Below are 26,670 nucleotides of genomic sequence, written 5' to 3' on the forward strand. Positions count from 1 at the left end.
GAAGAGATCCCACCCACGCCGCTTTGAATTGTGGGATTGACTCCTGAAACTACAACAAACTATCGTTACTGTTGCCTCGGTCGAATAACAGATTTTCCCCTCATATTCATAACCATTTTGTCACACCGCATCACTGGAGAAAGAGAAATGGAAAATGTGCATCTGGCTGTGGAGGAGGATGATCTCTATTCGGGTTACAACGACTATAATCCAACATTTGACTCTGAGGTGAGTTCGCGTTATATGCTATTTTAGCTAGCTCTGAAATCGGCAGCTAGTTAGCTTAACCATAGACTATGGCTTAAAGCCATTTGCATTCAAACGTACAGTTACATAATTATATATTGTTAAAATTAATACTACACACGATAGGAGCTGGAGAGGTAGCGAACGCCAACACAAATTTCTTGAAATTATTAATTAGCTAGTCTGTGTTCAACGCTTAGACTACTTCTGAACAGTGTCATGAATACATACTTATTATTGACCAATTTCAAGGAGCTGGACAATGATGTGGGCTTTCAGCAAGCAGTGAGGACAAGTCATGGAAGAAGACCTCCGGTGAGTAACAGTTGTGTGTGTGTGTGTGTGTGTGTGTGTGTGTGTGTGTGTGTGTGTGTGTGTGGTTTAAGAAGGATAAAATATGCTTTAACTGAACTAGTTTATGTTCTTAATTATTCAGATGACTGCCAAATTTCCTGGCACTGCCATGGGAGCTCGGCCTTTAGCTTCTTCCTTTGGAGTAAGTACAATGAAATGGAAATTGAACATGTGAGAAAAGTTACAACACATACCTCAGGTAATCCTATAAAAGTAAAAAGAAATGCACACTGCTTTTCTTTTTTTAAAGTCATTTATTCAATCACTACAAGGACTGGGCAATATATTAATATTACATCAATATCGTGATTTGAGACTAGATATTGTCTGAGATTTATGATATCATTATAACATGATATGGCAGAAGAAGGCTGCATCACAGTAAAGTTATGTGATTTTCTGACCTTACCAGACTGTTCTAGCTGTTCCATTATTTGCCTTCACCTAGTCATTGAACCCACATTACTGATGATTATGTATCAAAAATCTCAATGTTTGGATGATTTGTGAAAGGACGAATAGACATCCATACAGTACTGCCACAATATTGACAAATATTGGTATTTGATGTATATGTTAAAACTATTGTGATATTTGATTTTGTCCATAATCTTTTCCAGCCCCCAATCATTACTAACTGTTTTTCAGAGTTCTTTAAAAAAAAAAAAAAAAAAAAAAAAAAACATGAGACAATATATCACATCAGAACATCTGCTGCACAAGTTAATTTACTGGTACAAAAGTGTGACAGTGTGCAACTGAATGGTTCTTTTCATCATGATCTACATGAAAACAAATTGCAGGATAAAGAAAAAACATATTCTCAACATAGACAAGATATCTATGAGGAACACTTCAAACACACTCTTGTCTTTTGTTTGCATCATAAATGATATTGTCAGGTAAACTTGCCTAAATTATTCTCACCTACAATATCTTATACTTGTTGTTTCAAGTCTCGGGTTCCTATGGCATCTTCAATGGGCAGACCCATGACTGGAGCTGTGCAGGTAAGCAGGATAGACCGCTCAAGTGTACATTTATGGTCCTGCCTAGTTTTTATTATACATTAGATTACAATTCAAAGTCTCACTTATTCATTACTTCATTTCTTGTATTGTGATTTTAATTTGACCAATAACACCCTCTTATACTGCTCAACACTGACAAAAGCTGAGAAAATTGAAAAAATTAAGTATATGAGGAAAGTTATCACTATGTATTGTACTGTTTTTTTCTGTTTTTAAATGTGATAGGATGGAGCAGCCCGGCCAATGACTGCTGTCAGAGCAGCAGGTTACACCTCCTCCCTGATGCGTGGTGAGCTTAAAGGAGCTAGTTTAATGATTTACTCTTGCTACATACATGTTGGCTTAATTTACCACTTGATTAGGGTTTAACTAGTGATTGTGTGGCTGCTCATTTTTGTGTCTGCATTCAGTTAGACACAGTTGTAAATGGCTACATTTACAAGGCTTGAAAGCTTTTGCTGGCCATTCACACACACAATCAAACACTGATGGCAACAAGCTATCATGCAGGGCGCCGGCCTGACCATTGAGAGACATTGAGGGCAATTTGGGGATTGAAATGTCTTTACCAAGGTCATGGAACTACAAACTCTGTGATCAGTGGACAACCCACTTTACCTCTTGACCTCTGCCATTCACCCAGTTGTGGAGAGACAGTGTCAGCATGACACAAGCAGCTTGTTGATTTTTTTTTTTATTTCTACTGGCTCTAATGCTTAGAACCTAAGGAATTAAGCTCTTTTATTAGATGGACTTCTACAAACTATATATCTATATGGATAGATTATAATTATATTAATAATAGGGTTCTTTTTACACTGATAAGTAGTATGATTTGTGTTCAGGTTCCACCTTTGACCCCCTGGGCCAGTCCAAAGGTCCTGCACCTCCACTTGAAGCAAAGAATGAGGACACGTGAGCTGTGACTTCTTAAACTGTTTTGTCTGTCAATATGTCTTTTAAGAGTATCCCTGGATTATCCAAAATTAGCATTTCCTTGATTAAAATGATAAAATAACACTTTAGAGTGGAACTACAAATAATAAAATTATATGTAGGTAGAAAACTTATTTACGAGTACAGCTAACTATTAAATTAAAAGTATTTATGTATGTTTTCCTGGCTGTCTGCCCTGATATACAGTACTTACTACAAACTTTATTATTTATGAGAGCATTTTTTTTCTATTAATATTTAGTCTCTTAACAGCCTTGTCTTGGGAAGCAGGTGGAGGAAGACTTGTGCTTTCAAGCAGCATTATCACCCATTGTATTGCTGTATGTGTGTTCTTGCAGGCCTGAGGAGAAAATCAAGATCCTGGAGAAGAAAGTGAATGACCTGATAGAAGAGAGCTGCATGGCACAGAGCATTGGGGCCTTACAACTGGTCAGTCTCTGCAATTCTTTAACACGCTGTTAAGTAATAATGGCGGTTTGGATTTGGTGGGAAGGGCCTCCAAGTGATTAACTTTTCATTATGTCAGCCTCATACTCCAGCACGTTGGATTGTATATTGTGTAAAAGTGAATTTTCAGAGGCCCCTTAACATTTTCAAGCAAACTGAACACTGTAATAAAACTTTTGGCTTACCTGCCCATAGTTGTTAAACATTCAAGTTTTTTTTGGAAACTTATAGCCCTAGTGCTTTTTCATGTATGGGAAAACTTACTGAATTAAACAACATTTAGAGTTTGTAATTCATTGCAAAGTATAACTTGTAAATCTGTAAAAATGACTTGTCACTGTTCACAGATGAACAATATTTATCAGATACATTTTACTGACTAGTGGTATTGTCCATTTGAGACACGGATGTTGGTGTCACCACTGCTGACCTGTATATGTGTTTGTGTAGGTGTGGGCATGTGCTTGTCTCCCTACTGTGTTTACTCTGTGTGTGTGTTTCTATGTGATGTGTTCCTACAGGCTCTTGAAAAAGCCAAAGAGGCAGGAAGGAAGGAGAGAGCGCTGGTGAGACAGAGGGAACAGTCTGGCAATGCGGACCATATGAATTTAGACCTCACTTACTCTGTAAGTAAAGCTGCTGTATATCACTGTTTGTTCCAGCAGAGATCTGCACTCCTCTCACAATCATTTATATAAAAAAATACATATACATATAGTAACACATCTTTTACTTATTCATACTTCCTTATTAGTCACATATATACATGTATTTATTTCAATAGCCATACACTCGTGCAGATGTTTAATACTCAACAGATTTCTACATAATTTCTACACATCAGTTCACACCACCGTGGTCTTTAGTATTCACTAATAGTTCTTTTATTTAAGTAAAAGATCTGAATTCATCCTTTTCCACTGCTCAAATCTGGCCTGGGCACAGCTGCTGTGCTCTCCCTCCTTATATCTGTCATTGCCTTAAACACACTGAGGGTGGATACCATACAAAATGATTTACACAAACACATGATGCTCAGCCAGCATGTTTGTCTTCTGTGAGCTGTACCCACACGGCTGTGTGGTTCATTCCAAAGCCAAATTACATTTTTAAGTTAGGTTCTGTGAATGCAGTTTCTGACCTTATTGACTGTTTTCTATTATTGGATTTAGAAATATTGAACGTTTTTGTCATTACCAGGTTTTGCTCAACCTTGCCAACCAGTATGCGAACAATGAAATGTACCCAGAGGCCCTGAACAGCTACCAGGTCATTGTGAAGAACAAGATGTTCAGTAATGCAGGTGAGCAGATGACTCAGCTTCATATTCATTACAGATGTGTTTAAACAGTGGCTGCCGTCATGAAGCCACATATTATGCAGGCAGGACAGAAAATCCTGTGTTTTGCATGGCTATAAAACCAAATATATTTCATTCTGGTCTGACAGTGCAGCACTGAATTGCAAATTACCATGGTAACACCATCCTCAAAAACTAAAATGGTTTTGACAAAAAGTATACTATTTCATTTTACTTACTGAAATATTTTCCTATAAACTGTGGCACACAGATAGGAATACGATAAACAAGGAAGTTTGGCAGCTAGCACCTAGCATTACCTTTATCTTTGTTTTTCTTTATATCGATTATTTGCATTTTCTGTGTTAATATCTTCTCGTCTTTGTGTCAGAATGGAGGAAATATTCCCAGATCACTTGCACAAAGACAAACTCATGCTTATGCTTTTTTACTTGTATTATATTATTTGTTGTATCGGTTGTACTTTTGCTGTGATTTTTCATCCACTTATATCTGTGCTGATCCTCCTCTAGGTCGTTTGAAAGTCAACATGGCCAACATCTACGTCAAACAGAAGAACTACCCTAAAGCCATTAAATTCTACCGAATGGCGCTGGATCAGATCTCCAATGCCCACAAGGAAATGAGGATCAAGATCATGCAGAATATCGGCGTGGTCTTTGTCCTCATGGGCCAGTACTCCGACGCCATAACATCTTTTGAGCACATCATGAGTGAGAGCCCCAACATTAAGACAGGCTTCAACCTTATCCTTTGCTACTATGCCATTGGTGACCGGGAGAGGATGAAGAAGGCCTTTCAGAAGCTCATTTCTGTTCCTCTGGGCATCGATGATGAAGACAAGTACATCCCATCTACTGTGAGTTACAGTATTGTGTGTGTGTGTGCATGAAGTATTGTAGTTGGGGATCATTCTTAATCTGTCCAGCTATAAAGGCTATCATTACTCATGCTACCTTTCATTGAGTAACAAAATATTCATTTCATTAACCTAGATATGGAATCACTGAATATTTTATTCTTGAACTTATTTTTCTCATTAATACCCATGTGTCAGTAGTAGAAAAAACTCTCCCATAGGAGAAGTTCATTTTCTTATTGAGTAGTAATAGTAGTAGTATCATTCCCAAGATCTGTTAAAAACAGACCAATTCTTGGCAATGACATAACTCATAATGTCTCCTACAGATTCATTTAGATTGTCCCCAAACACCTCCATCACATATACTTGATGAGATAAAAATCTCATTGTGTCAATATTTTGTTAAAGCGTTCTTAGTCATCCCTACAATATTATTGTAATATTGATCTAGTGGTGTTTGGCAAAAAATATTTTGATAGTCTCTGATAGTCTCTTCCAGCCCTAACAGTATGTTACGTAAGAGGAAATGTGTAGTTATTGATCTTATTTAATAGCCATATTGCCCAACCCTACAACAGACCATATACAGAAATATATACAACCAATGTTTGGGTATTGTTGAATGTGGTGCTTGTACCATCTTAATGGAGACTGTGTCATGTCATCTTTCTCAGGATGACACCAACTCAAATATGGTCATCGAGGCTATTAAGAACGACAAACTTCACCAGATGGAGAGAGATCTGTAAGAAAAATCTCACATAACACGAACACACATGCCTTCAGTTGTCTTGTACTTAACAAGACACTAATATTTTGTCTTATATACCAAAACATTGACACTTTTTCTGTCTTCTTTTTTAACCGTTCAGGTTTGTAGCATTTATTTCCTGAATTCCTGTCCTGATTTACCCCTCTATACTGTCCACAGAAAAGTCCTTGCTGAGAAGTACATCATGACTGCAGCCAAACTCATCGCTCCAGCCATTGAGACTTCTTTTGCTACTGGATTTGACTGGTTTGTTACTATTTTTTCCCCCCCATCTTAACACCAGAGGGCATACAGTGTACAAGATGCCTCAAGCTCTATGACAGTCCTAACAATCTAATATGTAGGTGTAATTACAGAGAGCTGACAACATTATTTGGCATTGTCTATGTGAATTAGTAGTTTTTGCTGAACTGCTGTTTCAGGTGCCAAATCAAAAGTCTCTGTTTTGAGACTGAAAATCAAAACTACTTCAGGGACTGTCACTGGACATCTTGAAGTGCTTTCTCTTAGCACAATCCTGCTTAATCAGATTTTAAATTGTCATGAATTTCCCACCCAGTTAGGTCATTCTAAAAACAAATATGAAAACAAGAATAACTGTTGGCGTCTTGGTTTAAGATTTTATTTGTATATTTTGCCCCTACATGAGGCAGATATCAGTTTTTCAGATGAAGAGCAAAGTTTAAAAACATGCACCTGGCATATTAGTCAAATTTAGATAAAATATATAATTACGTACAGTATACTATTTGCAGCAAGCATGAAATGATGTGACATGATACATTAAGTGTTATATAAAGTGTTATACTCCCTATGTTTGTTTGTTTTTTAGGTGTGTGGACATGGTGAAGAGCTCTCAGTATGTTGAGCTTGCCAATGATCTAGAGATAAACAAAGCCATCACCTACCTCAGACAGAAGGACTTTAACCAGGTGACTGTTTCTATCAACAGTATAAAGGGCAATACCACTCAATTTAGGCATCTCATCTTTTTGGTCTTATTAGATCATTTGAAGTGGGGTTGTACAGTGTACTTGATAGTCAAGTGTGTTACCTACAGTAGATAGTAGACCCCCGTTTGAAGAAGCAGCAGGAGTACTGGTGTAGGAAGCTAAGCAATTCACTGCTCTTAATATCAGTTTAAGTTTATGCTATATTTGGAATATTTTCGCTGCTTTACCTTGCCATCAAATACCCTTTTCTGATCGGAAACCACAGTTAAATAAGCTGCTCTGTCCAAACCAACCTCTGGTGAATTCAGTAATTCTACCTCACAGAGTGCAGGAGTTGCTGGTCTGCTGCTGCCTCAATCTGTTAGTGAGTTTTAAAGGGTTAGTCCAGATTCACTGAAGTGACATTACACAAACAAACTCAGACTGAGGCAGCAGTAGACCAGCAACTTATGAGAGGTAAACCTGCTGTTTTTGTAAAAGGAGTCTGGCTGAGTGATATTTGGCTTATATAACAGGAGTTTACCATCTAAAAAACTGTCTGATGGCAAGGATAGGGTTGTGAAAATATTCTAAATATAGCATACACCTAAACTGGTATAGATTTTTTTAAGTGGCTGAAAACATTTTGCTTCTGGCCCTGACCTCAGCAGTGCAGTGCTTAGCTTCCATGCTGGTACTCCTCTTTGCTTCTCTAAACCGGGGACATACACAAACTACAATCTCATGATATATTAAGTAATTACAAAGGTATAAGCCATTAGAGACTGACTTTGCAGAAACAGAACACACACATAAATATATATATATATTTTTATCATCACTTTAATTTAACTGTGTTATGGATCCTGAACCTGAAAAGATACTCTCATTAAAGTTCAAAATGTGTCTGGGGAGCAGTTACATTTATGATGAGTGGTATTTCCCTTTATATATGCAACACATGGATGATCTGGTCCTATTTATAATTATTTTTCCATCTTTTTTTTCAACATTGTGTTTCCATATAGTCATTGCCCAGCATTGTTTATATATGTCAGTTTGAGAAGTGTGCAACATCAGACTCAAATTTTCCCCCTCTCATTGCCCTCCACTCTCTTTTGCTTTTGTCTTGTTTCCTTGCCATCTGCATGCCTAAGGTTGAGGTATGTGTGCCTTCTGTTTCCATGTTCGCATTTAGATTGTGTTGTTTTTTTTCCCCTGACATGTTACTACTTCAGCGTGCCTTTTCCAAATAACAACACTGCCAAGAGAAGTTGGAGAACAGTTATTGGTTTAAAACCCACAGACCAGTAAGGAAAATCTGGGGGCAGAAAGGAAATTATAACCATGGTTCCTTCTTTAAAAATATACCACTGAGCTCTCACTGATTGGAGCTGCCCTGTGGCCAACAGTAGAGCACTAATACTTTTTCCAATTCTATTATTTTCTATCTATTTGAACTGTTAATACTGACAGGCTTTGCATCATATGTATTGTACTGTTTATATGTCTTCACATACAGAACCCAAAAATGTGCAATATTAAACAAATAAAAAAAAAAACAATATGAAATTAATAATAAAATGAAGAAATTATGAAAACTCAATATATTTTTTCAAAATGCCCTTTTTCTGAAGTTTTCTTTTCATTTCATTATGGCATTTTCTCTGATAACACATTTCATGTAAAGTTTTATTTCACAAAGTCACTAGTCATGATAGTGGTGTGGCACTGCTCTCTCATCTTTCATCCAACACAGAACACATACTCCCTGCCTCTCTTAAACTAGTCAGCTCAACAACTGTTACTAAATTTAGCCAGTTAGCTCCTGTAAGCTCCAATAACAATACCAACATTTTTCTGAATCAGCCAACAAGATACTGCTGCTGCTGTAAATAAACCCAGTATAAAGACACAGTAACAAAACTTCTGTAGCTTTTATTGTGTGTGAGTCTTTCACTGAGGAACTGTGACTGTTGTTATTATGTTTTTTATGTTATTCACCATTATTGTTATTTCATCCTTATTTTCATAATAAGTTTAGGTTCAATAATATCTTAAATAAATTTTTCATTTCTGTATTTTTCACAATTTATTCATGTGATTATTTTATCAAAATGTATCTGTTTATTTAATATTGAACACTTTAGAGCTCAGTATACACCTGATGCATGGGTGTGGTGCTTTTGTCAACTTACAGACAATGATGGTGGTGTTGCAACCTGCAGCATCGATGCAGCTGTTGCTTTGCTGATGCTGGTTTGTCGAAATACGAACTAACACTGTTGGAAAGTTTTCCCAGTATATAATGCACTTACAACCAATCAATGTGAAGTTTACCTTCACTGGCTTTATATACTTAAATTTCCAAAACATACTTCATATTGCTGATATATTAATAATATAATATTTATTGAAGGTGTTTATGCTGTTGGCGCAGCATAAAGCATACTGAACTCTAGAAGCTTTGATCATATCATATTAATATAATAATAATTCAAAATTGAAAGTGTGTAAGGATATATTATCTGTGTTTGTATGTCTTACATACTGGGGAAATTGTCTGGTATTTAAGTTGCATAGAATTATTATACAACTTTTACCCTGACAGCTTTTTATTTTGTGTTATCAGGCAGTGGAAACTCTGAAGACATTTGAAAAAAAGGACAGCAGAGTGAAAAGCGCTGCAGCCACCAACCTCTCTTTCCTTTATTTCCTGGTAAGATCCTCTCATTGACTGATCAGATAACAAATGTTTAAAGAAAAAATGGGTGTGGATTTTCTTTAGAAGCTTAATGCCTGATTTAAATAAAAATATTTTTGTCAAAAAAAAAATGATCATTTGCTCAAGGACACCTCAACCCAGTGGATGTTTGTTGTCTACTATATTTGAAGAATCACAGTCCTATCCTCTGAACCAACCTGCTAACACTACATTCTTTCCCCTGATCCTTCACCTGTTACAGGAGAAGGACTTTGACCAGGCTGATCGATATGCTGAGCTCGCCATGAATGCTGATCGCTACAACCCGGCAGCACTTGTCAACAAAGGCAACACGGTGTTTGTCAAGCAAGACTATGAAAAGGCTGCAGAGTTCTACAAAGAAGCACTGAGGAATGATTCCTCCTGCACTGAGGCCCTCTACAACCTGGGTAACATACAGCATTGTGTTGATTAAAGCAGAGTGATTTATAGTATGCTTTGTAGTATAGAATAATGAGTGCACATGGATCATGGGTGAAGTCTGAGCATTCATCTCTTGTCCTTGTAGTCTATGGGAGGTATACATCACATTTGGTTAAAAGCAAGTAACAATAAAAAAAAGTCTCTAAAAAGAAACATTTCTCTCAGTCAGCTTCAGCAGTCTGGAATCTACATCTTAAATTGAAACTCTGTTTGTCCTACACTATGATTCAACCATCAGAGGTGGGCTCGTGCCTAGTTTGGATAAGATAAAAATGTCCACTTACTGTAAGGACTTTATTTATAACCTTTTTTCAGGGGGCTGTTTAATTTAAAATTAAATTAAATTTAAAATAAATTATTATATAGGGTCAGTGTCTGATTGGCTGTGGATCTAAGTACATAAGTTGACAGTTTTCGGCTCTTATTAACTTGGGGTGGTGGGGAGGTTGATAAAGCGTAGTACCACGGTTGTACAAATTATTAATATTGCAAATGTGAATTAAACTTTTTGGGAATAAAAATTTGAGAAAAAAAAATAAAAATTGGGAACTTTTTCATTCCACTAGATTATACTGATGTTATTGGAACTAATCCCAAAATATTCCCAAACAGGGGCAGGGGCATATTTTTTTTTTTTTTTTTTTTTTTTAATCCCTTTATCCCTGAAATGCCATGTTTCTCAGCTCTGCTGTGCTGCCTGGTCTTATCAGTAGAGAGACTGATCTCTGGTGGCATGTGCTGCACACTGCAGTACTGCTACAATACATGACCTCAATACAGCATCTCTGTGTCAGTTTAATAGAAAGAGGAGCGTCTGTATTTTTGATGGTGATGAGAATTCTAATGTTGGGATTTCTTAATGCCCCAGACTACAGTAAGAGTTTTAAGCTGCCCAAGCTTATTCTGGTGTTGGTCGGTCTGTCGGACTTTATTTATTATTAAAACTAATCTTGACAAAGTTTCCCTTTGAGGACATAAGCAAAAAGGAAATGAATCACAATATATATTATTGTAATACTGAGGATATTGCTACATATTCAAAATCTGACTTAAAATGTATCATGACTCAAGTATTGTGGTAATATCGTATCGCAGGGCTTCTGTTGATTCCCTTCCCTACTGTCTACTTGTACCAGGTCTAACCTATAAGAGACTGAATCGTCTGGAGGAGGCCCTGGAATGCTTCGTGAAGCTCCACGCCATTCTGAGGAACAGTGCCCAAGTCATGTTCCAGCTGGCCAACCTGTATCCTATTGATATGAGGTGTCATTTCTTATATGTGTTTGTCTGTGTCACGTGGGTTAATTGCTTCAAACTGTTGTACTTCAGTGGATGTTTCTAAGAAAGTGTTCATTTAGGGATTCAACTCTGCATCTCTGTTCATTCCCATTTGAGCGTCTGTTGGTCCTTGAGTCATTGGCTTCAGCTATGAGCTTCTGGGAGATCGCCAACAGGCGATCGAGTTGTTGATGCAGGTCATCAGTGTAACTCCCACAGACCCCCAGGCACTGGCCAGACTGGGAGAGCTGCATCATGAAGAGGGGGACAATTCCCAGGCTTTTCAGTACTACTACGAGGTATGGGAAGCATAATTAAGCAGAAAAATCTGTCTACTGACCTATTGTTTAATTTAACATCTCATCATTGTTGCTGTTATGCAGTCCTTCAGGTACTTCCCCTCCAACATCGAAGTGATCAAGTGGCTCGGGGCTTACTACGTTGACACACAGTTCTGTGAGAAGGCAATTCAGTACTTTGAACGAGCCACACTCATACAGTAAGTAACTACAGTTATAGTATTTAAGAAGATAATAGCATGATCAATAACACGTCAAATAGATCTATGAAAAATTTGTAATAATTTCACCAACTTGCACTTCATACCCAACACAATGCCAGAATAATTTATAGTAGATTTTTGGAGTGTTGTTCTATTATCTTGAGAAATCTGTGAAATTATATTATTTCCTCATTTTTCTGACATGATTAAGTGAATCAAGTCTTATTTCATCTTGTTTTGATGGTTTTTTCATCATCCATGACTCTTGTTCTCATCTGGAAGTAGTTTCTCTCTCTTGATCAAAGACAACTGATGATTTGGTTTTGATCAAGCTGAATTCAGAATAGATTTTTACTTCTTTTTTTTTTTCTTTAAATAAAAGTTTCTTGTGTATGGAATGTTTTTACTGACTGGATGTCTTTTTTCTGTGTTTCTCAGACCAACCCAGGTCAAGTGGCAGCTAATGGTGGCATGCTGCTACAGAAGAAGTGGTGAGAACAATTTTGCGCTTAACCTTTTATGACACGGTACAACGGCATGTCACCACCTATTCTCTGTCAGGGTGATACTGAAAACCAAGTCATAGAAAAGTAGATTCACTCCACATTAGAAAACCACAATCCACTAGGAGCAATGTTTAGTCATTAGTTGTGTCTTCACTGACTGTGAGGAGGTAAGTGTGGGAGACATTTAACTGTTTCATAACCAATGACTTGGTCTGTCTTTTTTGCTCAGTGAACTTGCGATGAGTTCATTTATAGTTGTGAAAATAGATCCTTTTCTTTTTTTTTTCTTTACAGGAAACTACCAGAAAGCTCTGGAAACATATAAAGACATTCACTGCAAGTTTCCAGAAGATGTTGAATGTAATTCCTCCTCTTTGTTACACAGTTTTCAACAGTTTTCAGCTCTTGGCCAACAGCAGTTGATCCACAGATCAGGGTGTAATGAAAACTCTGTGTGTGTTTGTCCAGGCCTGCGTTTCTTGGTGAGGTTATGCACGGACATGGGATTGAAGGAAGTTCAAGAATATGCTACCAAGCTGAAGAAGGTGGAGAAGATGAAGGAGATCAAAGAACAGGTATGTGTTTCTGGGCTGTCATGCCTTTACAGTTTACCTTTAAAACAGCAGTTTGTGGCATTTTTGTGTAAATGGGCCTATGTTCTACTGTTTTTTTTTTATCACCAGTTGATGCAACCTGATAGTGATTCACCCTGTAGGCAAATTATAAAAGCTTTTACAGTTGTCATCACTAGGTGTTTGATAGTTCTTTACATCAGGCACACAGGGTGTTATGTATTTTACATTTGCAGAATAAATAGAAGAGACTGTTAATTAGGTGGAACCTCACCAACTAACATTACTGAACGGACATAAAAAAAAAAAGTACTAGGGGTGTCCCTGGCTAAATATTTTTCTAGTTGACCAGCAGTCCTTAGTTCAAACCATTAGTCAACTAATTGTTGCATGTGTATGATATTAAGTTTGTTATTTAAATTTTTAAGTGTATTGGAAATGAGTTCCAGGGCTGAGAAAGACAAAACTGTAATAATGAGTCTTTAAAATACAGTAAAAATTTTACAGGCGCACGATAAGTGATTCTGAATGTGTTGGCACAACTACCAAGGAGACTGAACCTTTCGTTTACTTCAAAGTATAACATCATCCCTCCCCCTGTCTCAGTCAAATATACCCTGACTACCACCAAAGACAGGCTAACGTGATAAATTAAACCTTCACTCATGTTTATCCTACAAATATGTCTAACAGATGATATACTGTACATTTACAATCTTCAACAAATAACCATTACCTTAAAAACAGAAAAGACTTCCAAGTCTGTCAAAGCTGGTCAGATTTGGGCCATTTTTCTGCTACAGACAGAATGTCGGGGTGTTCTTTGTGTGGACTTCACAGCACGTTCCTGTGTTACATTTATTAACACCTATGTATTACAAGAGAAATGTTCCATGTTGCAGTTGACCCCTTAATACTTTCGTTGCAGCCCTAATAACAAGGGGTATTATTTTTTGTTTGTTTTTTTCTTTTGCACTGACCAGCGAAAGCTTCTCATTGAGTTACTTTTGGTTCACTATAAGGTGTCGCCCTAAAAATTACAAAAGTATGAAGAAACAATACTCAAACTTCATGAGCAGAAAATCAAATGAAGAACATGTCACAGCACTGCCCTCTGTGTTTTACAGTAGATCTGTTGGTACTGATATGCAGAAAAAACACAGCAGTGAGAATTAATCACCAAAGATGGAGATAGAACCTTATACAAACAGCTTAGTTGGACCATATAACATTCAATAATGTCTGAATAATATCAACATTGTGCAGAGTCATGAATGATTTCCTTGTTTTGCAGTCATATTTCACAGACTTTTCGTGAGCTTTCAATAATCATCTTTTCCTCACCAATGTCTTGGCGTCCTGTCGTCTGTTCCTGGACAAGAACACACTGATTGAAAACATGCACACGTCTTTTTGCTGTGAAATGGGTCAGTGGTCAGTGCAGCAAAGAAATGCATGAAAAAAATGCCTGTTTTTCTCTTTTGATTTTCCATGAATCAAAGTGTGTTCAGAGGAGAGCAGACGCTATACAGCTGTTTAACACCTGGCTGACACTGATGCTGGGGCATTTAAAACAGTTGTTGTGTTTTGAGAGTTGTTCACTTGTCTCTTGCTACATGCAGTTGGTCAGGTTGTTCGGTGTCACCTGAGACATCTGACTGGATAAGAAAAGTGCTTAGTGGTTTGATTACAGCCAGCCAGGATGATCATTACTATATTCTCTGATGATGGAAATGACGCCTGTGTTTTCCTTATCAATTCAAACTGAGAAGAACTGGATACACATGCATGTCATACATTGGCAAGGATTGTTGGCTGTAGGACTGAAACGATTCCTTGAGTAACTTGAATAACTCAATTACTAAAAAGCCTCAAGGCAAATTATTTGGAGGAGAAGCTTTGTTGTTAATGAGGGAGTTTAAACGATCCACACCAACATGATAATGAATGACATAGACACCAACCAGGTGCATTTATAAGATTATACAATTGTATATAAGTAGGCCTTTACCTTAAAAAGGAGAGTCTCAGTCAGGCTTTCTCTCACAGCAGAGTGAAGTGGGGGGTGTGGGAGGAAGGTTTGATTGTTCACTAATCAACTGTGGATGCTGTCGTCCTCTCTGACTGACTAAAAAAATAACAATGGCAACGTTGGTCACAAAATATACTTGGGTGTCCACCCAAATAAAGTGTCTGTCACTGGAGTTTGATTATTTTAACAGATTTAACAGCTACAAATCTTGCAAAAAAATTTAGCAAATCAAGGCTTCCCTTCCAGACATGGCCAAGAGAGATGCGTAGCTCGAAAAACAGAAAATCATTTTGTGGTGGCCAGTGTTTCTAATGTGGCAGAACTGCCATATAAAACAGTATATTCACTCAGTCACAGAGACACAGAAACACTGATCACTGACCTGCAGAGATGTACTCAGTTCCTTTACTTGAGTGAAAGCATTAATACCAAAATGTAAAAATACTTCATTACAAGTAAAAATCTTGAATGTCCTACATGAAGTACTAAAGTAAAAGTACTAAGTAAAGCTTAGTAAATTTACTTTTACTTTAATACCTTACTTAGCACTTTGTACTTAAGTACTAAGGAAGAAATAAAGGCAGTACTGTCTGCAGAAAACATGAACAGAGTGCACCAGAATCACAACCTGTTTTTCTGGGGAAGGATGCCCCCATGATCCCCTAGCGGGGATTGGTTTACAAACATGTCACCTTTTTCACCTCTTATAAGTTTGCAGTTGTGTACTTGGTTCATTTAAGAGATGCAGGGGTGCCGCCAGAAATCTTAGGCCCCCTGAAAGATTAGATAGATAATACTATTAAAATAATATTGATAGCCCTCAAAGGGCCCCCTGTCAGGCCCAGGCCCTTAGAACCGTCCTAACTTTTCCCCCCCTGGCGGGCGCCCCTGAAGAGACATGTCTTATTTTCTCTTTTGTAAGTTACAATTGCTCTTGAAGCAAAAGTAATTTAGTTTTAAAATTTTGCAGGGCGCACAAGATTTCTTATCTGAATACTTGATTTATCACCAAAATTAATTAATAGATGAATCGATTACTAAAAGAATCGATAGCTGCAGCCCCAGTCAGGTTTTGAAGAGATTCGGAGTAACAGGACTGTGTGCCTTGATCCTGTGAAGATATTCATCAGAGCCAGGAACAGATGAGGAGGTTGACTTTGTCAAATCAAAAGCAGCTGCTTTTTAATCGGCCCAGAGATGCTGTTGGAGCAGAGGAACAATCCTACAGAGTGTTTGTCAGAGCCAGAGGGCTGACTCATTAATCCCCAAATTCTCCAACAGAATGACACTGAAAAAATACTGATCCTACTAGTATAACTGCATTGTGTATCAAATGCTGAATGACAGAATGATTGAAGGCTTCAAATAATGATTATCTATATGGTCTATAATATGTTAAAAAAAAATGTAAAAAATGTTAATCACAATTTCCCAGAGCCCAAGAAGTTTTCAAATTACTACTTTTGTCCAACAGTCCAAAGACTCTTCATTTACTGTCATATATGACAGAGAAAAGCAACAAATCCTCGCATTTAAGAATTTGACATTTTTCTGAAAAAGTGGCTGAAATGATTTATCGAAAATAGTTATCAAAATAGTTGGCAGCTATTTTCTAACTAATTGTTGTAGGTCCAGAATGATTAGAACCAAAAACTGATATATGAAGAAGATTAAATCACTGCTATATCTAATGATGTTTTTTCATTAAATGTCTAATTTTACCAAAGAAATTCCCATATCATTGTTTCATTATTTTAATCCTTGTTGTTGCTAACTGCTCATTGCTGTGGCGTTTCTGCCATGGACCCTTCTACTAATTTATTCCACACCAAATGGAAAGGTCTTGTTTATATATGACATTTCTATCATTTTTTCATATACTCATGTGAAAATCCAATTGATTTTTTTTTTTTGTTATTAGTTAAAAAAATTAAATAAAACTGACTTTTGTGACACAGAGGGATGGATAAATAAATAGAGGCAAAAAGCAGCAGAGGCTCAGTCTTGGAATCAAAAGAATCCTACAATCGAGCATGAAATTTCTCTGCTCTTTTGTTTGCAGTGCACAGTTTTATTTTATTTTATTTTATGTTTTGTTCTATATTTTAACCACAGAAATTCTCCAGAATTTTGTTGAATTGCTTTTGTCCTTGTCTGCAATTTAATCTTAATCTCCCCATCCCTCCTCCTTCTTTATCTCTTCCTTCAGAGGGTGAAGTCGGGGCGGGAGGGCAGTGGCAGAGGTCGGAGAGAAGGCAGAGAGGGCAGCGCCGGGAGTGCTGGTGAGTCACCGTCTGTAGGTCTGGAAATGTTTAGAAGGTGCAACATAACAGTTTTTAACACCTACTGTATATCCGGAGTCCACACCCAGAGCACAAAGTTTTGAAACCTGTTCTAAAGGCTAGAATTGAGTGTTTTGTTTGAGGTTCAGTTCCTTTTTTTAGACAGTATTTAACTAAAGCAAAGTTCTTGTATGTTGTACAAGAGTTGTACTTTTGAGAAATCTGACCTTCTTCTCTTCAGTAAAAAACTGATTTAAAAGAAAATGTGGAAAAGTAAGAAAAATGATTTATATGCCTCAAAGTTAAGTATCGTTTTAGCATTTGTACTGAAATATCATACTAGCAATAGCATTGAAACATGCCCAGCCATTAGGGTCAGGTAATTATATATATGCGGTTTCAATCAAAGTTTATAATCAATACCTTATAGCTCAGCCTCATTGTCAGGCTTTTGTTTTTTTGATCATGTACGTCATCACTTACTTCTCTCCTCTACCTGTTGTTCACACATGCTGCTGGGCAGCAGGCGTCTCCACACCTGTCCTCACGTCTCCCAAGAAGGCCAACGTTATGGGTATACCTCGTTACACCACACTGAGTCCTGACTAACGTCTTGTTCTGTTACAAGTCTGGTTATTTCTAGGTCCATAAAAGGAACTGTTGTTGCTGTAACTGCCCATCTAATCCTAAACGGGTCATTAACAGGTCGAACACTTTTCTCGGTCAGATTAACAGTTGTCCTTGGTTGGCTGAATTCCTGCATACTGGCTGTAACATTTTGGAATGACCATGTAGCCTCATATCTTTGTAGGATAAGACTGTTTAGGACAGGGGTCTTCAACTACCTTTGACCAGAGGCTAGAATTTTTAGAAACAGACGCTGTGGGGGTCGACTGTTTGATATTTGTCTTTTTGTGAGTCAGTCAGTGTGCATTCCAGTAACAGGATAAAAACAGATAGAAGCTTGCAAAAATACACAGGGATTAACATCTCAATGAGGAGTAATAAATAAGCGGATTCATTAATACAGTCTTATATCAGCTGTCACACAAATGTAACTGTAATGAAAGCATAGAAGAGTGATTAAAAAAATGGAGTACGGGTGATGCTTTGACAGCCACTTCACCATTGCGCACTGCATGTGCAGGGCCAGTGACGTTTCCTTGTTTGTTTGTGTGTTTTTCCTACTGAAAGGCTCAGACTCTTATTCTAGGCGTCCCATTCTTTAAAAAAATGTCTGTCACTGTAGACATCCTTTCCATAATGTTTTCAGATACATTTTGTTTAACGAGGAACAGCTGATTTATTGCTCTTGCTGAACTAACCAGACTCCCTTTAACGTTATAATTGTCCGCTTCATTCAAACTCAACAAGGTCTTGGTTCATCTCTCCACTGCTTCAAGAATTACCATCACTGGTTTGGATCAAAATAAATCCTTTATTCATGGAGCGAAGGAGTGCAGAGCTTGCAGGTCAGGTGATGCATTGTTGCAGCCGGAGGAGAGATGCTCAGCACCTAGAATTTTATAACCGAACTCCAAGAGGACACACACTTCTACTTTTGCTGACTGCGTGAAAATCTGATTTTGATGAAAGAATTGAATATTGAATTTTGGTGTTGAACTGCCAATTGGTTCAACTTAAAAAAAAGAGTCAGATACAGTAGTTATACAGGACAGTTACTTTTGTGAGACTCTATCAGTGTCAATAGAACTAAAAACAGGGAAAATCAAGTGCGCAACTGTGATCTGATTTTATACTGCACATAGCATGAGCCTTTGAGCAGCAGAAGTTAAAGGAGTGAAAGTTGGATGTGTGCTCCGTGTCGCCTGCAGCTCTTCATCTAACAGCTCTCTGTAGCTGCAAACTGATCTGTCGTAACAAATGACAAAAATTACCGTTTTCTTGTTTTGTAGATGCATTTTTGATGAATGGTGGCGGTAAAGCTAAGCTCATTGGCAAACACATTGTATTTCCTGTGACTACTTCATAAAAAGTCAACTTGTGTTTTGCCAGTGAAATGCTTTTAATGTGAAGCTATAGCGATAGGACATGTTCAGTTTGCACTAGCAGTAACTTAATATAGCATTTTTCTGGGGTTTTCGCAACATGCACCCAGTTAGTAAACATATAAATTTTGCTATTTGATGAACCGGATGTGGCCTATGGGCAGCCAGTTGACGATCCCTGGTTTTAGGAGCCCTGAACACACTGAGAGCCCACTGCAGACGCTGGAGAAGACAAACTTCCACAGTTCTAGCACTCCTTCACTACAGATCCACAACAAATACAGACACATACTCTAGACTGGCTCCGACACTGGAAAGCTGGCTCATCAGCAGATTTTAAATGCAGTCCAGACAAACTAGAGAGTTGCCAAAAACTGTAATGAGGCCCAGCTTTGCTCTCTCGTGCAGCTGAACGTCCTGTAGTGTAGTTAAGTATATATATAGGCACCTGTTAATGTTTCTGCTGCTCCACCTTGCCAGTTCTTCCCCTGTCCTGATAAATTAGATTAGAAAACCTCAGATGTGTGTGCTTTTGCTGTTCCACTTTGTCTCATACTGCCAGAGCTGTAACTAGATCTGTTTAAAAGAAGCCTTTCAACATTGTCTAACATGTTCAATCCTTTGTATCCTTAAATATTAGTTATGCCTTTTTAAAAGTTGTTTAACTAAAACCTAAACTCTTTTCTAATTCTCTTACGGCACATCAGAGATGGATGTTAAAACAGGTGAGCTAACAAAATTTCTAAAAAGCCAACTAATTAGTTATCATCAGCTCTCATTACACATGGAGGTGTATTTGCTTCTCTCTGTGCTATTTATGTTTTGTTCACTATTTTATCTTTTTGTCTTCCTGCTGATCTGTTTCTCTGACTTGTCTGGCTTCTTCTGTTCTCACTCTGCTTCTTTTTTGCTGCCCAGTATCTCAACCTGAGTCTAAACAACTCAGTCCACTGTTGGACTCAGGGAGAGGTATGTAAAATTCTTACTCCAGATTAATTCAGTGAAATCTGTAGGTTTGTAGGACTGTACTTCTGGCCACTCAGACATATGAGATTTGGATACCTCTACACCTTTACAAAAAACAGAGCTAGCTTGTTTCATTTCAATAATTTCTCATTTGCTGTCATTCTGAGTGTGTTTGAAACATTCGAGATCAATCTACAGCCTAACAAATAGCTCCAAAATGAAACTGATCATCAGTATTTTATTTTTAGTCACTACCACATCAGGTATCTTTGATAACATGCAGTCATGTTAATTCAGTTATGGATTATTTTGTCATCTCTTCCTCTCCCTCTGCAATGAGCAGATGGGCCCCAACAATATAATGTATGTTGCTCTCTTTTTCCTTCTTTCTTTAATTGCAACAACACTGAGATCTTATATTGTACTATTGTTTCCACAAGAATTCGATATTCATTCACATTAAAAAAAATGTTTTGGGCATTAACTGCACTTAAATAATCTATAAAAGTGATGAACTAAACTCTTAAAATCTCTGGAAATTTTGCTTGAAATAGTAAAAATGTATATATAATATCAAAGTGTCCCATTTAGCATTCACAAAAATCAAAATGTATTTAGCCACCTAAAAAAAATCATTATTAGTTAAAGTTTATGCTCTCTGTAGAATATTTTTAGTGCTTTAGTTTGCCATCAGACAGCGTTTTCCTGCGGAGAACTGAAACCTCCATCTTTGCTCTCTTCAAAGCCACCAGACTCCTTAGACAAACACAGTCATTTTACACCACAGAACAGAGGACTTGCTGGTCTGCCATTGCCTTTGTTTGTGTTATTATGTGAATTTGGTGTGTTAACACATTAGTTTAGATCTAAACTGATGTAACTTGCTGTGGGTTGAGGCGGTGGTAGACCAGCCAGCCACTCATGTGTTCTCAAAGGTAAAATGATTGTTTTGTCAAGGAGTCTTGAGTAATATGACAGTATTACTGGTTTGCAGGATTTAATTGTTATAATATCCAAGTATAACCACATCAAATTCCAATCCAATATCAGGAAAGTGTACAAAAGACAGTACTTTGAATTTCTGTTATTTAAAGGTTGAATCAGTAGGATTTGTCTGAGCTGTTTGTAAATGCACCAGAAAGATTGCGTATTGTTGAGTCTCAGTCACAGAATGTCAAACACCAGTGTTTTGGGTTGGTAAAGCATCCTGAGCAGAGCAAATAATAAGGACAAAAATGAAATACAGGCAGAGAGCAGGGTCACACTGAACAACATCACCAAGTGTTATCCAAATTGTTAATTTTCAACTGCTGTTGTGGGGCCAGATGCTAGATTAGCCAAATGTTGGATATAGTTCTAGGATGCATTAATATCTCACTTATTTCTTTTAATTGGCCAGAAACAGTTGGAATGAAGTGACTTCTAACCACAGCAGCATAATTTGGGTGCAATCAAGCAAAACTTTATTTATATAGCCCATTCACTTCTTCATTTAATGAGGCACATTCCAATAGAAAAAATGGAATAATGCACACACTTTCACTGGCTTTATGCCAGCGTCTTAACCTTTGCATTACGTTTTATGAAAAGTACTGCATCTGCAGCATCATGCTTTGTGAGAAATAAATCTTTTTTTTACTACTCAATACCATCTGAGTGAAGTTTTCAAGTGAGCAGTTAGAGCAGTTTTCCGTAGGTAAACACTCAAGTTGAGAAATCTAAGTATAGTGTTTCGGTTAAAACACCTGAAACTGGTCCAGAAATCTTGGCTGACAGGCGGTTGTGATGTTGGACTGTGGTCGGTGTTTGCACTGAGCTCTCACACTGAGGAGAAGGAGGGAGTATTCACCCGAACCTCTTTCAGATATTTGAGAAAACTTCTAGAGCACCTGAGAGTTTTCCCTCTTTTCTGCAAAGTCTGTGTACTTTCAGCACTGTAAATTGAGTGTGTGTCAGGGCTGAGAGTTTTCTCACGCATCCAAACCTGCATCATTCTTTAATATGAAACTGGTAAAACCACTGTCACAGAGCAAGAGAGAGGTACAGCATCCAACGTGTCTCATTTTCTTATAAAGTTTGTTTTTCTTATTTCTCTTCTGTTTCTCTTCTGATCTTATTCTCTCTGTCCGATAAATTAATAAATTTAGGCTATGGTTGCAATATTGATATGATGAAGTAGTTGTTAAGATTTGCTGTCTTTATATTTGACACTTCATGAGTGTTTCAGCTATTTTTCCAAACAAGTTTAAGCCAGAAAATGTGTTGCACAAGCCTGAAAGTTGACTCATCGTTATTGATCAACACTTCTATCAAACCCTCACAGAAAAATTATGGCCATTCGTATTGTGGAGAAAAAATAAAAACTTAAATTGTGGAAACTGTTACACACAGTTAATCTTAAGTCTGGCTTCGCTTCCAACCTGTCGTGTCATCCCCGTTTTCTGTGTCTCCCAGTTGTGTATTGTAAAAGAGAAATACCACTGGAGCTGTCCAAGAAAAGAAAATGAAAAAGTAGAGAGAAAAAGTCCATTTTCCAGCAGAAGTGTCAGTTTGCCAGCAGCATGCAAGGCCTCGTGTGAGATGTTTGGGATTGCAAAGGAAGGTAGAATATTGGGCCTCCTTCTCCTTCCTGTTTTCCAGCTTTCTGCCTCTGCTCTCGTCAGTTTCCAAGGCTACCTGGCAGCCAGATGTGGGCTGCTGCTGTCTGTAATCATATCTGTCCTTCAGCTGAGTAGGCCGCTCTGTCAGCCTGTCATCTGAGCCTGGAACACACACACACACACACACACACACACACACACACACACACACACACACACACACACACACACACACACACACTTTCTACATAACATGTTGTGAAGAGTACCAGCTCTATGTCTGAGATGATTAAGACCAGGGCTGCTGCTGTTAGCTGTTAGCCTCTTGCTAAAGGACACTCTAGTAAGATGTAATACTTTGTAATTGATCGATGGTATCTTGATGGTATCTACTGGGCTTGTGATTCCTAACCAGGGGTTATGGGCTCTTTGAAGTGTGGTATGTATCTATATTTAGTGTATTACCCACAGTAGATGGCAGTCAGAATGCTCCCAGTTTGGAGAAGCAGTCAGGAGCACTGGTGTAGGAAGCTAAGCAATGTACTGCTGTGAACAGGGGCATGAACAAAACATATATAACACATAAACTAAGCCTAAACATTGGCATTTGTAGGACCACTTTATCTTGTAATGACTGATTAATGAAATGATTCTACTGATATCAACATTTATATATTTCAGTGGGTTTTTTTTAAGGTTTAAAAGCATGTGTTTCAGATGTCAAAAGAAAAAGGGTGGGAACCACTGTGCTAGTTCACACACAAACTGTGAGATGAAAATCTCACAGACATGTGTTGACTTTTCAGAATGTGAGAAAAACAAACTTACTCTCAGTCTGACCTCCTTGAAGTTTTGTCGACAGTATATCTAGCTGGTTTCAAATTATTAAGGATGAGTCATGAAGCTCCTCATACCATATCCAACACTGTCATATAACAACAGTGATATTAACACAGACAGAACCACAAAAGCTTTAGAAATGCTTATGAATGTATGACAAGAAGTGCTGGTTAAATGTTATTTGATGAATTGTGATTAATTATGGGGAGCTGAATAATTATATGGCTTAGTCTTCAGTATACATTGTGTTAAATAATGTTAAGAAAAAAATTTAAAACTGAATTTTGAATTTCAAAATGTGCAAGAGCCTTGTACATGTATACATACATGCAGGCTACACTCACATGCACACACACACACACACACACACACACACACACACACACACACACACACACACACACACACACAGATGAGCTTAAAGTTGTCTCAATACCTTCAAGCAAACCATAACGTGGTTGAGCTTTGGGGGACATTTCAGCATCTTTTAACTGTCTCCTGAGTCTGATTATAACGGATGCTTTAAAAGGGTCTGTATGTTTCCTTATTCTGGGTATGTGTTTGTGTGTTTTTGAGCAGATAGCAGTCACAGCAGCAACAGCACAAAAGGAGAGCGGCTGAGCGCCAAGATGAGGTCACTTCCTGGTTCCAACGAGCCCTATGAGGCCAGCAGCCAAAAAGAAATAGGTGAGAAGACATAATTTTTCATGTTTCTTTCTCTCTTCTCTGAAGATATAAGCTGTCTAACTGAACTCTCTTTTAACTTAAATCTTAACAGTGGAAACTACGACACAAATACACAATACAAAATCAGCATATTTATCTATTTATTTCATCTTGAAAACAATGAAGACACTTAATACTTAATGCTTAAAGATAACCTTATACCTGGATGACTGACATCCTTCAGGCCTCGTTTCCCAAAAGCCTCTTAAGCAGCACTTGAAATGAAGGATGTCCTGTTGTCCCGGGGAAAATAAAAATAACACCTGAGACACCGTGTCTGAGACGATTCTGAGACAGTGGAGAAATCTATTATTACAAATCAGATGATTATATTTATGTGTCATGGAATATACATATTTATATGTTAATTGTTGACTGTTCAAATTAAAAAAATCTATGTAGTGTTGCACATCAAATCCATCTTAGGAACTTTCTTAAAACATATCTTAGGTATTTTTCAACCTGGACTCTATTTTCCCCTGCTTTTGTGTCTCAGTGACTGAAGGGGACAACATTTTTAGGTCCACTATTGAAGGAGAGTTCTGCAGATGACAGACGTGAAACTAAGCTACAATTGAATCCTTAAGGAAACTACACAGTGTCAAAGTATGTCCACAAAGTGCTTGCTTTGTCACTGATAGGCTCAGAATATTATTATTTGTATCTGGCAACATTATGAAAAGGACCTCTACAGAGAGAGACCATGTTCTTAAGAATAAGATGTGTTTTTTTTAACCTAACTCCCATTTAAAAAAATGCTATTTTTTTTTTTTATCATCGTCTTCTTCATTCAAACTCAACAGAAACATAATAGAACTCCCCAAAAAATGTGTTGACTTGTCTTACCACTGTTCCAATAATCACCATCTGTGGTTTGGTTTAAATAAACCCTTAATTCACCACGTTAGATGTGAAAAGGAAGGTCTTACATCAGAGAAGCAGCGGGGAGAAATGGCGTGTACAGCCGGAACTTCTAAGGTCAATAAAAATCATAATGAGTAAAACCTCTGCTCCTCTCGTGTAGATACGTCCTACGTGGACCCACTGGGGTCTCAGATGGAGAGACCAAAGACGGGAGTCAAGAAGCGCATGGAGGACGACGACTTTGCAGATGAAGAGTTGGGAGACGATCTGCTGCCAGAGTAGCTACTTAAACCCTCTTCCTTCATTGCGTTACTGGAACATTTTCTCTTCAGTCACCTGTGAAAGGCAGGAGCACTAAGTTGAACAAGAAAACCAAAACATTTTAAACTCAGCTCTTCAGTAAAAAAAAAAAAAAATGACATAAATATTATGGGATAAAGATTATTTTTCATGCGCATCAAGGAGGGTCCAATGACTCTCCGTTATTCCACGCAAGATGTCATCTTTGCCGTTCATCTGAGTAACTTTTCTTGAAAAAGAGGTAGGCCTGCAGCTGATTTCTTAAAGATAAATATTTATACACGTCTATTTAGCTAAGGAGTACCTTTATAGATGGACTGAACATAAAAAAGTTTCACAAGAAGCTGCAGCTACAGTGCATTTTGGAACTATTGAACAGTTTTGTTTTGGCTCTGCGTTCAAGCACAGTGACTAAATGAAATAAATGAATCACAATAAGGTTTAAGTGCTGATGTTGAACGGTAATTTGAGTTAACATTCATATCCAACCAAGTGTGCAGAAATTAGAGACACACTTTCTGGACATACTGTTCCTCCCAAGTGTACATGGGTTTCTTCACTGTTGACTCAATACGGATGTTAACGCCCTAAAACACCTTTAAAGCTGAAAAGATTGCATTTTAACCTCACTGTTACCCTTTAATTTTAAATCCGGTGTTGGGACACTGAGCCAAAACAATGAGAAACATATCACTGATATTTTTTTTCAACTGCACTGCGTGTTTCCATGTGTGAGCCTGGGAACCTTCTGGAAAATCCATCAACATGATGAACCAAACGTATGCTATCTGTCCATTTCAGGTCTTCCTCCATTACTCTTTGCGTTTTGTACTCATTCAAGAAATGTATATTTGTAGTGTAATATTTATATTTTCTTGGTTGTTCATTTCTTTGTTGTTTATTTTATTATTAAAAGAGAAAATATTTAATCTATTCAGGAAAAACATTGAGCTGCCTCATTCTGAGCAGGATAACTTTAAGATAAAACACAAACCACGTGCTGGTGTCTGGGTTTTTCTAGAATAGAAAACACTGACAAGCTGCCTTATTAAAGGGAGAGTTCACCCCAAAATCAAAATATGTT

At 37.6% G+C, this 26,670-nt stretch overlaps 1 protein-coding gene across 5 annotated transcripts; it reads left to right on the forward strand.

The window, feature by feature from the left end:
- The first annotated feature begins 41 nt into the window (after window positions 1–41).
- On the forward strand, window positions 42–26,515 carry ift88 (intraflagellar transport 88 homolog). Of its 5 annotated transcripts, none has more exons than XM_084724926.1 (27): window positions 42–228; window positions 499–561; window positions 683–742; window positions 1,557–1,610; window positions 1,857–1,920; window positions 2,477–2,546; window positions 2,927–3,017; window positions 3,557–3,661; window positions 4,236–4,338; window positions 4,869–5,215; window positions 5,893–5,963; window positions 6,150–6,236; window positions 6,823–6,922; window positions 9,555–9,641; window positions 9,889–10,075; window positions 11,246–11,354; window positions 11,536–11,686; window positions 11,771–11,886; window positions 12,328–12,380; window positions 12,690–12,755; window positions 12,864–12,970; window positions 17,209–17,281; window positions 17,805–17,855; window positions 19,998–20,015; window positions 20,209–20,259; window positions 24,276–24,383; window positions 25,447–26,515. In XM_084724926.1, exons 1-27 carry the CDS (start codon window positions 148–150, stop codon window positions 25,566–25,568), a joined length of 2,595 nt encoding a protein of 864 aa, XP_084581052.1. In that variant the 5' UTR covers window positions 42–147; the 3' UTR covers window positions 25,569–26,515. The 5 variants fall into 5 exon arrangements, with proteins under 5 accessions (XP_084581052.1, XP_084581053.1, XP_084581056.1 ...); XM_084724927.1 differs by having other exon boundaries at window positions 17,808–17,855; XM_084724930.1 differs by lacking the exon at window positions 20,209–20,259 and having other exon boundaries at window positions 17,808–17,855.
- The last annotated feature ends 155 nt before the right edge of the window (window positions 26,516–26,670 follow it).

The sequence above is a fragment of the Lutjanus erythropterus genome, chromosome 8, assembly GCF_056507025.1.
Source record: "Lutjanus erythropterus isolate fLutEry1 chromosome 8, fLutEry1.hap2, whole genome shotgun sequence".
Lineage (NCBI taxonomy): Eukaryota > Metazoa > Chordata > Actinopteri > Lutjaniformes > Lutjanidae > Lutjanus > Lutjanus erythropterus.